Source organism: Cydia amplana, chromosome 18, assembly GCF_948474715.1.
Source record: "Cydia amplana chromosome 18, ilCydAmpl1.1, whole genome shotgun sequence".
Classification (NCBI taxonomy): Eukaryota; Metazoa; Arthropoda; class Insecta; order Lepidoptera; family Tortricidae; genus Cydia; species Cydia amplana.
This window is the reverse complement of record NC_086086.1, coordinates 882,533-897,768: the sequence shown is the minus strand read 5'-3', so window position 1 is coordinate 897,768 and position 15,236 is coordinate 882,533. Positions and strand designations below refer to the sequence as shown.

The 15,236-nt window shown below is 37.5% G+C and overlaps 1 protein-coding gene across 1 annotated transcript in view; it reads right to left on the bottom strand.

The window, feature by feature from the left end:
- Positions 1-6,914: 6,914 nt before the first annotated feature.
- The window catches only part of LOC134656254 (acetylcholine receptor subunit alpha-like 1), a 312,563-nt gene continuing 304,241 nt past the window's right edge, over positions 6,915-15,236 (bottom strand). The window contains exons 6-8 of the mRNA XM_063511769.1: positions 12,076-12,660; positions 9,748-10,023; positions 6,915-9,369 (exon numbers count right to left, since the gene is read on the bottom strand). Coding sequence (XP_063367839.1) covers positions 9,157-9,369; positions 9,748-10,023; positions 12,076-12,660 — 1,074 coding nt within the window. The 3' untranslated portion in view covers positions 6,915-9,156. The remainder of the gene's footprint in view (positions 9,370-9,747; positions 10,024-12,075; positions 12,661-15,236) is intronic.

Here is a 15,236-nt window from a genome sequence, read left to right as displayed (position 1 = left end):
AATTTAGCAGAACTTAGTTTCGAAGACTATTAAAATAAGGCACACATAAAGTTATAAACAATGATAAAAATAAACAGTAGCTTTAATCAACCTAAACAAATACGTAGACTAATTTTGAAACCGTTAGCTTAAAAGCTTATATTGACAAATGTTTGAGACAAGACAAGCTCGATTACTTTACTCGTAAAACGAAAAAAAATAATTTTGCACAGACTTTTTTCTGTTGGTACATTATGCAAACTTTGGATGTACTTTCTTAAGTTTTAGCTGTAATTTGAGCCAATAATAACAAGTTAAAATTATGTGTTTATTGTAAGGACTGCCGTTTCATAAGATTGCATTATAACCCTACAGATTTTTGGTAATAATCGAATATCAAGTTATTTTTATACACAAAAAAGTAAACAAGAAATAACACATATTTTTGCAGTCCTTTTCAACATTGATAAAGATAGAGAGAGAGGTCTTATTATAATAACAGGTTATACAGGGTGTAATCTAAAACGTGATACAAGATAATCAAACCTGAATCTTTTCATGATTTTGAACAACTTTTACTATGGGGTCAACTTTGTAAATTAACAATAAAAAAAATCTTTGCCATACATTTTTGTCTACCTCTCCTTGACCATTTCTATGGAACAGCTCAATTTTTTTTTTTAATATTACAAAATTGACCCCATAGTAAAAGTTGTTCAAAATCATGAAAAGATTCAGGTTTGATTATCTTGTATCACGTTTTAGATTACACCCTGTAGATTTGATCTAACGGGTGTTTTTTTAGAGGTTTGGTTTTTAAATTGGCATAACTGTTTCTAGTGATTGTCAATTTAACAGTTAGCGGGATATTTGTGGTCAGTACGTTTTGCCATTTTCACAATGAATAGACTTACTCCAAAACAACGATTGCAAATTGTGCAAATTTATTTTGAAAACCAAATTCACCATCAATTTATTGCGGGAAACATTCGATGAGCGCATAATTTCCCGCAATGGACCTGTGAACTGGCCTCCACGATCGTGTGATCTCACACCTATGGATTACTTTCTTTGGGGATATATGAGAAATCACAGGTCTACGCAGATAACGTTGGACCACTTGGAAGCCAACATTCGCCGCGTTATTGCCAATATACGGCCCCAGTTGCTCGAAAAAGGGGTCGAAAATTGGACTTCCCGATTACGCTTCATTCGAGCCAGCCGTGGCGCCCATATGCCCGAAATCATTTTTAAGAACTAATGGCATAAGAATATCTTTTAAATAGAACCAATACCATTATAATAAAATTTATTTTTACGTGTTTTATTTAATTTTGAATTTGTATACCTTTAAAAAAACACCCTTTATATTTGTTATGGGCTTATGGCTATGATCTATCAGTGTCAAAAGTGACGTTCCTGGTTGAATAAACAAATCCATAACAAATCCAGAGGGCCTACCACGAAAACTACACGAAAAAATTGCAGGGATCTTTCTCTTTACTCCAATGAAGACGTTATTAGAGTGACAGAGAAAGATGCCCGCAATTTGCGAACTTCGATTTTGCGGTTATAGCCTATATCAAATTCTTAACTTGTTATTACAAGTAGGATAAGCCTCAAAATCTGTCTTATTTTGTGGCCTTGATAAGGTACATGCAGTTATTTTATATAAAACCACACTTAGGTAAGGTTATTAATATGAACGATTAAAAATAATAATTATAATAATTGTAACAGCAGGAAAATATAGAATACCGTAAAACGAGGTGACTTTAGGAAATTTTGGGGATACTTTGATAGTTTTAAAACTGCCACTAAATTATCATTATTCATTATTTTCTCGAACTGTTCGTGTAACAAGTTAGATTATTATACATACTTGTTTACCTACTACTAAAAAATCTGAATAAAAATATGTAACGGCTGAAAAACTGAAATATCGAAGTCGCCCCTGCATTTGAAAGTCACCCCGGTTTACGGTACGGAAGAGAACAATGCACGTTTTGAAGGGTACACTTTAGTGAACATTTTCATTATGTCTGTATTTACATCTAATCGTGTTGGAAGCTCAACGCAAATTTCGTGTGTTTACTACTTATTAGTAAGTACATATATTATGTATATAACTATGTATATCGTAGGAGTAAGCTATAAAGATATTCAAATTGTAACTCTCGTGAGTCATTTTAACACGATAATAATTTTAAGATTTTACTAACGTATTTTTATTCACTAAGTGTGTCACGTTTCATACAGATTATTTAGGTAAGTAGTTACTTTTATTTTGTTGTATTTTTCTTCAATATTCGATACAATCTGATAAGTATAGGTATACATATAGTTCCTTATTCTGTATTTCGTAACTTAACGGAAAGTTACATAATTGTCTTTTTTATCTCAAATTGGAATTTCGTATTTTTTCGCCCAGATTGATGAGCTCGTCAAACTTACCAAATTGTATAAAAATCTGATGAAAAAAAAACTACAACAAAATATAAATATCGCCCAGTATTAACAAAATCGCAAAATAGTCTCATTTTATTTAGTGTTTGAAAATAGAGACCTAGCTAGGTTCCGCGAATCAGGTCGCGCGTAGGTAGTGTCTATAAATACGTATGTAAATCTTTAAAATTATTATCGTACTAAGATATTACTTGGGTGTAATGAGTTAAGACTGTTTTCTAGGGAACCTAGACCGCAAACTCAAGTGAAAGTGTTGTTTCTACATCTCATTCGTATAACGACATTATGTTGATTTGACTTGTTTTCTATGTACGGTGTCCTTTGTAAGACTAATTGACATAATTGCTTTTGAAAAACTGAAAATTTAAAGCTCTTCGTTTGTGACACTTAAAAAAATGTGTTATTTTTAAACCTAAGTGTTTTTATAGAATACCAATATTACTAATATTAATGGAAACCAAAGTAATTATGATTTTTGTTTTTGTTTATGCTGTTGACTCTTTAGATTGACATTTCATTTGAATTTGCGATTTATATAATTTCGAGTACTTACGTAAAAAAAATATTTCGAAATAAATAAGATTACGCGAGCCGTATATATGCAATCATCACGTATGAAAATATTTTTTCTGATAAAAAATTAAGTAAATACAAAAACAAAATTACTTGTGACACGACACTCGATATAGTTTCTGAATTCTAACGGATTCGTATCTCAGGATACCAAGTGATCAATAGAATCAAGTAAAAGGCAGTCAAAATTCGTATCAAGTTTCAAGTTGAGCGTACTTAGGTACTTGAGACTCATTGCTTAGAATATTATTATAGTTTTCTTCTCTACAAAATTTTCGCAGCATTTTTTTGGGTTCGTGACACGTCTCAGTTTTATAGTTCTAATAATTTTAGTTTAAGTACTTACTTTCGACACGAATATGATTAGCATTGATTACATATAAGTACGTAAATGATTGCATACATAATTTAATATTTGATTTTCAATTCAAGTAACGCAAAACCATCCAAATATTTTCCAATACTGCAACCATGTTTCACAAGTTCAATACGTAAGTTTATTACTTTAGTATGAATATATTGAATAACATTGTTATTTTTCGTTTTGTCTGGGTTTTTTAGCCAAAATTTGGACATTCAAATATGTTCGAATATATATTCGAATTACTTTTGAACCATAGTTAGGAGCCTTTGGACTTAGTTGGGTGGTTTAACGGTAGGTAATATGTATTTTTACAGTACATATGGTGCTACATTACCACCCTAGTGAGGTAACTAGCTCAATACCAGTGTTGGCCGAAAGTTAATGCAAATTGAAAATGCTGGCCATTAACCATTATAAATTGAATCGTAAACTATAATCGTCCGATACGGTTTAAGGTTCAATTTATAATGGTTAATGGCCAACATTTTCAATTCGCATTAACTTTCGGCCAACACTGCTCAATACGTGCCTATGTCGAAAATGTTAAGGGCCGTATGTACTGTAAAACGTTGTACAATACACGTGCGAAAAGGTAATTCGCAACTCGTGTAGATGTAAAACACTCCCTTCGATCGTGTTTCAATTTATCCCCTCTCGTTGCGAATTTCCTACTTTTCGCACTTGCATCGTAATGTACTATTACGAAAACTGTGAATGGAAAAAAACAACAAAAACTATGAGACTCTATGAAGAAACGACGATTGATCATAGTATGTGAACAAGAATAAACATTACTAAATTTCTATTTTTGTCCCTTTCTAACAAACACAAATGTCAAAATGACAGACAGGGACAAACTATCAACAGCTTGTTAAACTTGATGGGCGTTTACGAATAACGAATTTGTTAATACAAATGATTCGTCGTTTTCCCTTAGAGCCTTAAATTCATCTTACGTCACTTTGGAAGACGTTTGATTAAACATGCAATACTTCTAACTTACATAGTTTAAGTATGTCAATATTGTATGTAGTTATGAATGCAAGAAAAGTAATCAAAAGTGCGTAAAAGCAAGATTAATCTGGATAGCGATACCGAAGGAAATACTATACAAAACTATCGAGATCTCGATGACTAATTATAAAGCGTTACGGATCTTCCGAATCAATGTCCATTAGAAATAAAAGTTTAAATTTAGAAACGCTTAACGAAATTAATTAAATGTTTATTGCTGTGTATTTGTATGCTGTGCTTGTCATTATATTACGTTTCTACACTACTAGCACTAATGCCTGAAAGTAACGTAGAAAAATAAGTTGTCAATATAATTATTTTAATTTCTATGTTGATCATTTATATGTACACGTCAACATTTCGGTTAAGTTGATCCTTAAAATTACTGACAGCCATGTGATAGCTGACTATGAGTTCGCCGCTCGTCCCCGGTGGAGATAAATTTGCTATTTCAAATTATGTACATAAATAAAATTAAGACATTTAAATACAATATAAATATAAATATAAATATAAATAAATACTAAAATAACGTATGTTATGATGTAAGTATTTACATATATAACATTTCACTTTGAGACAAAATCCACGTATATTATAATAGAGTGACGAATAAGGTCAAACGAGTTCTATTTGATAGATGTTTATGAAAAACTGCATAATTCGTTCCACGCAAATGATAATAAAATTATTTATAGAAATTTCTACCTATAACCACTACATAGTATAAAACAAAGTCGCTTCCCGCTGTCTGTCAATTTGTATGCTTAGATCTTTAAAACTACGCAACGGATTTTGATGCAGAATTTTTTTAATAGAGTGATTCAAGAGGAAGGTTTATGTATAATTTGTTAACCCGTGCGAAGCCGCTAGTAAATTTGATTGGGAATTTTTTTTATGGTACAAGAATAAAAGATTGTATACGTTAACACAGAATACGTTAATAAATATTTAGGTTAATATAATTATGTAATTTATGTATAACAAAAAATGCTAAATACATATGTATAAAATACCTTTACAAAAAACTAAGAAAGAAACAAATTTATCTACCACCGTTTCCCGAGCCGACTCATTCGTCGACTAACCCTAAAACACTGAGAAGCTAATTTAAACACCACTTATACACTTACCTGATCTAAATCTGTTTATTGTTAAATTTATTACCTATCTACCGTCAGACAACTATCACCCGCTCCTCAGACGAACGTCTGGTAACGTAAACTTGAACAAGCACAACGATAGTCAACCGCTACAGTCCATTGCGGAGAATATACAAACTTTTTGAATAATATACACTTTTTGGAAAGTTACACTAACTTTATGGAAAATTATACAAACTTTTTGAAAAAAAAAAAACTTTTTGGAAAATTATACAAACTTTTGAAAAAAAGATATACACAATTTATGGATTCACAAAATGTTAATGGGATTCAATTTGTCTACAAATTCATTGATTTCATTTTCATTTCATTACACTTTACTTCACTTTTACATTGTCATCTTAAATGAAAATTTACTTGTTATTTCATATTTAAAAACCGATCAATTTTCGTACAGTATGTCAGTTTAATACAATTTGTGTCAGAAAGTGCCTTCTGTGATAAAAAAAAATGTATTGAAATAGCAGGTGTTAAAGTTGTTTTCCAAAAAGTGGTTTACACTAAATAAAAAATCCGGAACCTAATAACAAATCACATTATAGTATGTATTCTTCTTTCTGCAATAGACTGTAGCCGCTGTTAAATAGGGTAAACTATAACATGAATACTAGGTCTTAGAGACAACAACTACAACCGAGGTACAAATCACAGGGAAGGCTGCTCACACAAACTCGACGAAACACAACTAATAGTCTTAAAGGTGCGGGGCTACCCGCGGAGTTACTCATAGGGTACCCGGAGGTACTCAGAGTGTACCCGGAGGTACTCAGGGTGTACCCGGAGGTACTCAGGGTGTACCCGGAGGTACTCAGGGTGTACCCGGAGGTACTCAGGGGTTACCCGAGGCTCGGAGCGAACGTGGGCAATACAATTACAAGGAGATACGATCTAATGAGATAACACGCATTGAAAATATAAGGGTCATTTATCGTTGTATAGGCTCAGCTCATTCAGTTTAGACTTTATGTGGTCAAAGTTTTTAACATTTTAATAACACGAAACGATAAGTGTTGTTTTTAAGTACCTATAACTAAAAGCATAGATGTAGAAACTAGATGTTATATGCGAGTGTTTTTGTGGAAATTAGAGCATCAGATTAAAGTATGACAACCTGAAATACGCTGACCAACATATTATGGTTTTAGTTATTATTACACTAAAGCCTCGCTAATCCGGTGATCTTTAATAGTTACGAAGTCATCTTCAACTAACACAGTGCCTTCGAAATGAGTAAATTTCACGGATTTTTACTATTATATTTCAAAAGTAATCTGAATACATCTAAATATTCATTTATTTCATACTTTAAATATCTTCTTAAAGCATAAAAAATGCAGAAGATAATCAGGAAACCTCTGCAATCCGCCAACGGCTGGTATTTTGCTCGTTCGGGTTAGCGAGGTCTTACTGTACTTTGGTTATTAAAATGCCTTGACCACATTTAAAGCCATTTTTTGCATCGTCACCATTTACTGCATTTATCTAATGACCAGATTCGGACAACACACTATTTACACCATCAAATGTATCGTCCAATGTACATACACGCGACACTTTAGCCTACGGTGTTTAGAAAATCTAACTAGGTTTTACTTATTTGCAGTCATATAAAAATAACAACAGACCGTCCTTTTCTAGCAATTATCTACAATAAAAGTTTAGATGATCACGGAACAGTGGGAAGCCTGTGGTCTTAACTAATTATTCATTATTGATAAATAGTAATTAATAATACTAAATTGGTGTGTTTCGGTGCGTGCAATAGCACATTCCTACTTTCAATAAACCGACGTGTGAATTGTGTCTTACAAGAAAATTATTTTATTAGTTATTTTATTAGTAGACGAACAATTCCGTTTGAGAATTCCTTCGTGAAACCAGTTTGCTTGCCTCCGTGTACCGCCTTACCGTAACGTGTACACGTGGGCGGTACACGCGTTCGTGTCTTAGTCTAGCCACAACGTTCACCCACACGAACTGCTATACATATTCAATAACACTTACAAATATGAAGACGAATCACAAAAACAATTAGAATAATTTTATTATAACCATCCCTGTTTTCCTAACTGCTCGCTGTGGTTTCCATTATATCAATAACTCTGAGTTATCTAAGTATTTTATCTAATAATCCTTATTACTTTGACATATCAAATACGCGGCTCGAAATTTTTTTTTATAATAGACTGCTACTATAACCCTACACAATGGGTCGAAGTGAGGTAAAACGCTTATTACGCGCAAGAGTGTTCCAATAGACGTACAACTACTAAAGGAACTAGGGATGCGCCGAAAAGACGCATCAAAGTAACTCAAAGAAACACCCAATTAGTCTAGTACAAATAAACAGTAAGGACTACATACAGACTAATGTCACAAACCTCAACAATGACTATTATCTAATAGTGTTAGGTAAAGTGCCGATAAGTGTACAAGATATTACTATCGGTGAAGATCGTGAGACAAATCAAGGGAAGAAAATTGTGTACTACGTTTACCCTGTACTCTATGATTATTAGAAACGCGGACCAAGTACGAAAGTACGAGCAAACTATATGTTCAGTCGTTTGAAGGGCAAGCATCTGTTTCGTAAATATTAAACTAATGTATCCAAGCAAACCGTCACGAGAACGGACCGGCAGAAATGAACGTCAGTTTGGCATATCCACAAACATTGGCGATAGCGTTTGGCACTCTGTTTAAAAAATCTAATCAAATAAGTTATCGAACTATCTAAGAATATCGATTTTTATAAAAATGTAATTTACAATTGGCAGTCAATTGTGTTTAAATATCTATTTAAATAATATCACCGTCGACTATGCTAGGTTGGCAGCAACGCGCGCCGATGACGGCCGCGGCGCGGCTCGGCTCCCTAACCCCTAACGTATCTACAACCTTACCCTAACAGATTCAATACATTCGTCATTTTATCGATATTGTCCTTATGATTGTTACGCGAGTACGTACTTTATCAAATACATTATGTATAATTCAATTTATTACACAATCATTACATATACATGTGTCTACATGTCCGGTTCTCATGGAGGACGTTTGCATGAAAATTTATAATTAAATACTCCAACCGCTAATCGACTTTGCGTAGCCCGTACAATACTTAAACATACGAAATTGAGCTCCACTTATCCGAAGTGAACCTTATATAGTAAGTAATAAGAGCGTCGTTTACGTCCTGATAACTAAACAAATCTATCGCGAGAACTTAATATAAAACCCTTAGTATATCTGTACAATGTTTGTGCGCTCGTATTAAAATAATTCCTGGAAAAGAAACCTTCCGATGAAAACATACAAAAATTACACATCCGCTCCAGTATATACGATCAATACAGCGATTCTAATATAAAAATAGTTGTGGCGGATTCAGTACGGTGCGCGCCGTGCGTCCGACGGACACAGTCCTCGAGTTCATATAAAAAGACGGTTTTCACTGCGTACGCCGCACCACTCACTGAGCACAGAGTTCTCGCCTCGCATTAGCCGGGAGCTTCACTGCGATCATCCGTGCCACCACATCACGATCAGCTCCCAAAACGTCTTCGGCGGCGAGTGGCCGAAGACGTAGGACGAATTTCAGAGACCCGGGTCCATTTCGGAGCCCATCCTTAGGAGCTCGAGTTTCTTCTTGGCGATCTTGGAGTAGAGGATGTCGATGGGTTTGGAGTTGTCGTAGAAGGTGGGGGCGCGGAAGATGATGAGCGCGGTGCCGAGCACGCACGCTACCGTGAAGGCAAACAGGAAGATCCTGTCGAGCACCATCGCCACGTACTTCCAGTCGTCCTCCACCTGGTAAAAACATTAGTTATAATTATATCCACAGTTAGATCCTCATAAAATAAGTTAAAAAGCCTCGCGCAAAATCATAGGTATGTCATTGTTAATCTATTAAATATTTTTCAGAATGTTCACATACTAATTAAATAAGGTGGGGTTAGCAAAACTAGATATGAACGAGAGTCGGGCAAAATCAGAATTTCAGAACTATTGGAAATGGAAAGGACATTCATTGAATTGAATTTAAAGTTAATTATATTATATCATAATGTTAGTACACCATGCTGGCATGAGTATAATAATTAGGTACAATATTTTATAAATAATGGCACCGTTGAGGATATAAGTTATAACTTTATGAAACCTTGAAAAACATAAAGCCATACATACACTCTCAAACTTATCCTTATTCTTGACATGTTGCGCAATAAACCTGGAGCCTTCTATAGTCTTTTCCATCTCTCTCACGTAGTGTTTATCTAGAGAGGGACTGTCAGCGTCCAGGTCCAGGTGGCAGGGCGAGCCAGGGGGAGGGGAGAAGAGCTCATCGTCCCCGCCGGGGGGCGGAGGGGGCGACGGCGGCAGCCCCGGCAGCTCGTACTCCTCGCAACCCCACTCCTTGAACTTGCCGTCGAGGTCGTCGCCGCCAAATACGTCGGTGAGGACCTGAAATAAGTAGATTATGAGGATTCTTTCAATCTCTTATCTTATCTTTTATAGGGTTTAAGAAACATAACGATTCATTCTTTATTTTGTTTCCTACCACGCTTACCAAATCTCTTATGCAATTTTTATGTGTAACGGATGATGGAACTCAAGAGCGGACTTTTGACATGTACAAATAGACAGTAATTAATGAGCTACCGTGTAAAGAAACTTGTTCAAACTTGTTTTTGTTATTGAACTGTAGTCTTCTTTATTACAATATAAGATATTGTCGATTGAGACAAGTTCAGCTAGGTGGAAGAAGCTGCTAAAAATGTATGCAAACTTCGTTTTACGAGAGACGCAATCGTTAGCATTAGGGAATAAAAAGTTCTAAATGGAAAAATCGCTTCGAAACAGGGGTAGCACGTTTTATGAATGTTCTTTTGAATTGCCAGTTTCGGAAGAAAGTTCTTGAATTGCAGTATTTTTTTTGGTATATTAGTTCTGAATCAATGCAATCCGCGCTCAATTGTTTTGGGTAAAAGAAGGGTGCGATGTGTAACAGCGTTGAAATTGAGTGTTGGAAGTCTCGTTTGATATATACGCGTCAATTTGCTGGCTCGTTACACTGAAACGCCGAGAGATTAAGTCGTCGGATGTTCCGCGGGCGCAGCAGTGTATCGATGGCTTAAGCCCGCACACAATTAGGCCGAAGTGGGATCGGTTTCGGCCTTGCCGGCTTGTATATCTCGCGATCCATCCCGATCCACCAGGGGGACATAAATAACAGGGGCTGCGCGCGCTCGTTAAGCCCGTCGGCGTTGAGTAATAAAAGAAAATCGAAATGGAATGAAATTGGGCTGGAAGCGATACACACAGAACACAATGGATTTAGAATATTGTTGAACGCAGCGTTTCCAGAAGTCCCGCGGCTGAGGACAATTAAAATGGTTATTGTCGCGGGTGGCTTCGACTCGGCGTAATAGCGTTCCGTTTGTATTGAAACCGTTCAGATGGAAAATGTTTTGAATGAAGGAAACTTGAGGAGAAAAGGCGTCGTGTTGTTTTTTCGGTTTGAAAGGGATTTCCTCTGAAGAACTTCATTTGTGAGAGCCTTTAGTTTACAAATTTAATTAAACGGCGCGATGCTGAGTTTTTGAGCGAGGTAAACATCTCTTTTATGCGTGATGATTAATGTTTTTGAAACGGTGTTTATGCGACCGCTTCAATGGAGTCGTGAAACGATATTGGCGGAGGGAAGTGTGTCAGCCGAGTTTGGGATACTTGTCGACTTTGGCTAAAACATGCCGAGCCCGATTATAGACTTATTCCTCAAAATACTTTCAAGAGCAATAAAAATTCAGAACAACAAAACTGTGTTTGCTTGAAATTTTTTTTCCATTATAGGTACTTTAAATATTGAATGAAAACATGAAGAAGTCAAAATGTACAAAATAGCTACTAAATCCTTATACAGCGTGGATTTTTGATATAGTATAGGCCCTAATAAATTATCCCTTTGAACGCCACGCCTATTGTGTTGGGCGCGTAATTGTGAACCTTGTCTGAATGCACGAAGGCTGATATTGAACTGTAACTGCGAGCTTCAGTTGATCTTTGGCGGTCAAAGGGTTAACTTTCATAATTATATTTACTAAAACTTATTTGAGTTATATGCGGTTGTACCTATTAAAAATTCAGGCTGTAGATCTAAAAACTTGTATTGGGTGTGTTATATCTACAGGGTAATTTTTGGACCGTTAGCCATATTGTGCGAGGTGATTAGGTAGGCATACTGAACAACTTTTTCTATGGGACCAACTCCGAAATCATAAAAAATTTTTTGGCCGTTTCATACATTTTGGTCGAGTGGATGTCCAGAATAGATAGATGTCCACGTTTTCTATGGGAAGGCCAATTTTTTTTTTGGGATTTCGAGGTTGGTCCCATAGAAAAATTTGTTCAGTATGACCTACCTAATCACCCCGCACAATATGGCTAACGGTCCAAAAATGACCCTTTATATCGTCTGAGGCTCGGCACGTTGTGACGTGATATTCTAGTTCTTACCTCAGTCGGCTTATCGTTATCATCGTCTTCTGGCTTCTCCGGCCTTTGTATGCATAATATTTTTGGTAAAAAATCTATAAAGACCTTCCGGACCCAAGGTGCCATATGGTGGGTGACCGGGGACCTAAAATTAACGTTCAGCACCACGATAGTGACCACTACTGATAATGTGACTAGCATCATAGTGAACAATAAATATTTTCCTAAAAGTGGGACAGTGAGTGAGGTGGGGGGGATAATTTCTGCTAGCAGCAAGAAGAACACGGTCAAGGAGAGAAGGATAGATATGCAGAGTGAGATTTTTTCTCCGGAGTCCGAAGGTAGATAGAAGACCAGGACTGAGAGGAACGAGATCCCAACGCATGGGATGATGAGATTGACCGTGTAGAAGAGGGTTTTTCTTCTTAGGGTTAGATTGAATATGATGTCGGGGTAAGGCTCCTCGCAGCAGGAGTAGAACTTTTCGTTTCTGGTGGCCGGCACTCGCATGATGTCCCACTCCACGGATATATAGTATTCTGATAGGTCGATGCCCATTCCTATCGCGTCGGAGTCTGGCGTTTGCTTCAGATGCCTCAAATCCACCTGGAAAGGAATTGACGATATGTAAAATAATTATAATGAGATTACAAACTATACATAGGCTGTAGATAAATACTATATCAAAAGTCTATTCAAACAGTTGTAGGTACTCATATATTTTATTATGTCTATTTTATTTACTCAGATTTTTGTATTAAAACCTGTCTGTAGTCACTTTTTATTAATTGTTGATTTCTTTTGCATGATATGTGTCTGTATTTTGCAATTCATCTTTCTAATGGGCACTTGGGGGGTTTTTGGTTTGTCGGGACGACGTGGGCTGGAAGCTTGTCCTAGATCGATTGTGGGAAAAATTGTCACGTCTCCTCCTGCCGCCCGGCTCAGCCGGTGGGAACGCGGACTATGATGTAGGCCCGTTTCCGTGGGTGAATCGCGTGGGTGATTCGCGTGAGTGAAGTGCGCGTTCCGGTGTACCCTTCGCCGCCTTCCGAAGGGGAAACATGGTGGACAGTCGTGCTCCCGCGCACGTCAGCGTGTGCCGCCAGCTTGGCGGCGCGGCGCATTGACGCCGCCTCCCACCGCGGGGCGCTGCTTCGGCCCGTGGGCAGCGTGCCGGACGGCGCTACCAGCCGTTCGACGACCCCAAGGTTTCAGCACACGGCCCCCCGCGCACATCATCGAACTCCACGGCGCGGCGTACCCGCGCCGTCCCATAGCCGTAGGGCACGGCCCCGACCCGCAGACCGTGCGTCAGGCGGCCCAGAGCGCCGCTTGACGATCCCGAGGCTCTTCATGCGGTCCCGCCCGCGAAGATACCGGCTGCCGCGGACCGTTCTCGCCCTGGCTTAAAGAAGTTAAGGCTCGACGAACGGCCGCCGCCTTCTGACCACATCCGCCTGCTGCGGCCAGCAGCAGTGTTTCTCCGGATAACGACCTTGCGCCGGATTCGTGAGTGCACCAAACTTTAGTGTTAGATTTTGGCCAAAATCTCGCGTCCCGTTTGATCTCGCGGCCGTATTTTTAAGGCTCTAGGACTATATTAACGTTCCCCCTCAGCGGTCGGGGTATTCTCTGTTTCCCAGCGCCCGCATCTAGCGAGGTGCCATGTAAATAAGGTCTGTCACCGATTTGGAAAGTAAATTGCATGATACACATTTGGCCTTATCCTTTATAGCGCCCTATCCCTACTCTCATAACCAGGTTTAAAGCAACAAGAGGTCCTTGTATTTCAATGGTTCAGTGTCTTGCTGCGAGCCTTATCCGGCATCTATTGTTGAGCATTTAAAAGTGTTGAAAGCATAATCTTAACAAACCACAACTATTCGGCCATCGCCGCTTCAAAAAATTCTCATTTTTATACACTACTTAACCTCTTTGCCGAGAGAGGGGATATTGTAGCGATGCTACACGGTTTCCCATACTAAAAACATACTACACAACCTGCAATGAATGAGTGTCGCATTTCCGACAAAATAACATATACCAAAGTATGACAATTATGTAAAACTGTAGTATACCTTCTCAGCTGTAGGTTGATCAAAATACCCCGCCTCCTGGCTGGCTAGATTCGAAGAAACAAGCCCAAAGAGAATGCCACTCGAACGGAACTTGTCACCCGGGTTGTGCTGAAATTACTGGACTGAACCTGGCTTTGCGCATATCAAAATGATCCTTGTGATCCACTCTAACTGCTCAAATAGGTCACATCCTAATCTAATTAGTATTTTAGAATCATTTATAAAATTGCTTAAAATTATAAATCATAAATATGTGGGTCCTCCATCGTTCGACAGAAGAAACGTCAAAATAAACGAAGGTTTCGTTACTGCATAGGCAGGGAAGATATTCCGAACGAAACAATGTAGGAAATAGTAATAAAAGATGTAATTATTAATTATTATTGTTAACAACTTAAAATAATTCAAGTATTAATGAACATTTGTATTTTACAAGAATTACTGGATTTAAAAAATGCTCGAGTTGGTTTGAAGTTTAATGCATTGATGTGAATCGAAACGCAATTGACGGGTTGGTGGACTTTTCGAGAGGTGACAGGTCAGAACAGTTGGGGGGTTTTTGATCAACCTACAGCTGAGAAGGTATACTACAGTTTTACATAATTGTCATACTTTGGTATATGTTATTTTGTCGGAAATGCGACACTCATTCATTGCAGGTTGTGTAGTATGTTTTTAGTATGGGAAACCGTGTAGCATCGCTACAAATTACAAGACGGCCGGCCATAGGTACAATTTACTCAACAGCGCTTCTAACTCAAAACATCCCAAAAAAAGAAAGAGCGCAGAAAGCGAGCACTCAAGGTCATTGGCTATTATCAGCCTCTAAAAAGATTTTACTGGAGGGCGCTAATTTTCTTCCAGACATTTATTGCCTCCAAAGTGTAACAGCGATCAGAGATTTCGTTCCAAGCGCAAACAGAGCAAAGATAAACCGAAGCTCCAGTTAAACCAGTATAAGTTCTCTCAGATTCTTTATAGTTCTTATGGACAGCGGAGTGCCATTACACTGGTTTACTTAAGGATAGACCTCGCTTGCGCTTGTGACGCTAATGGGAATAGAGGGCCAGATATGCGCTGATAAGATCGGAACAAAATCTC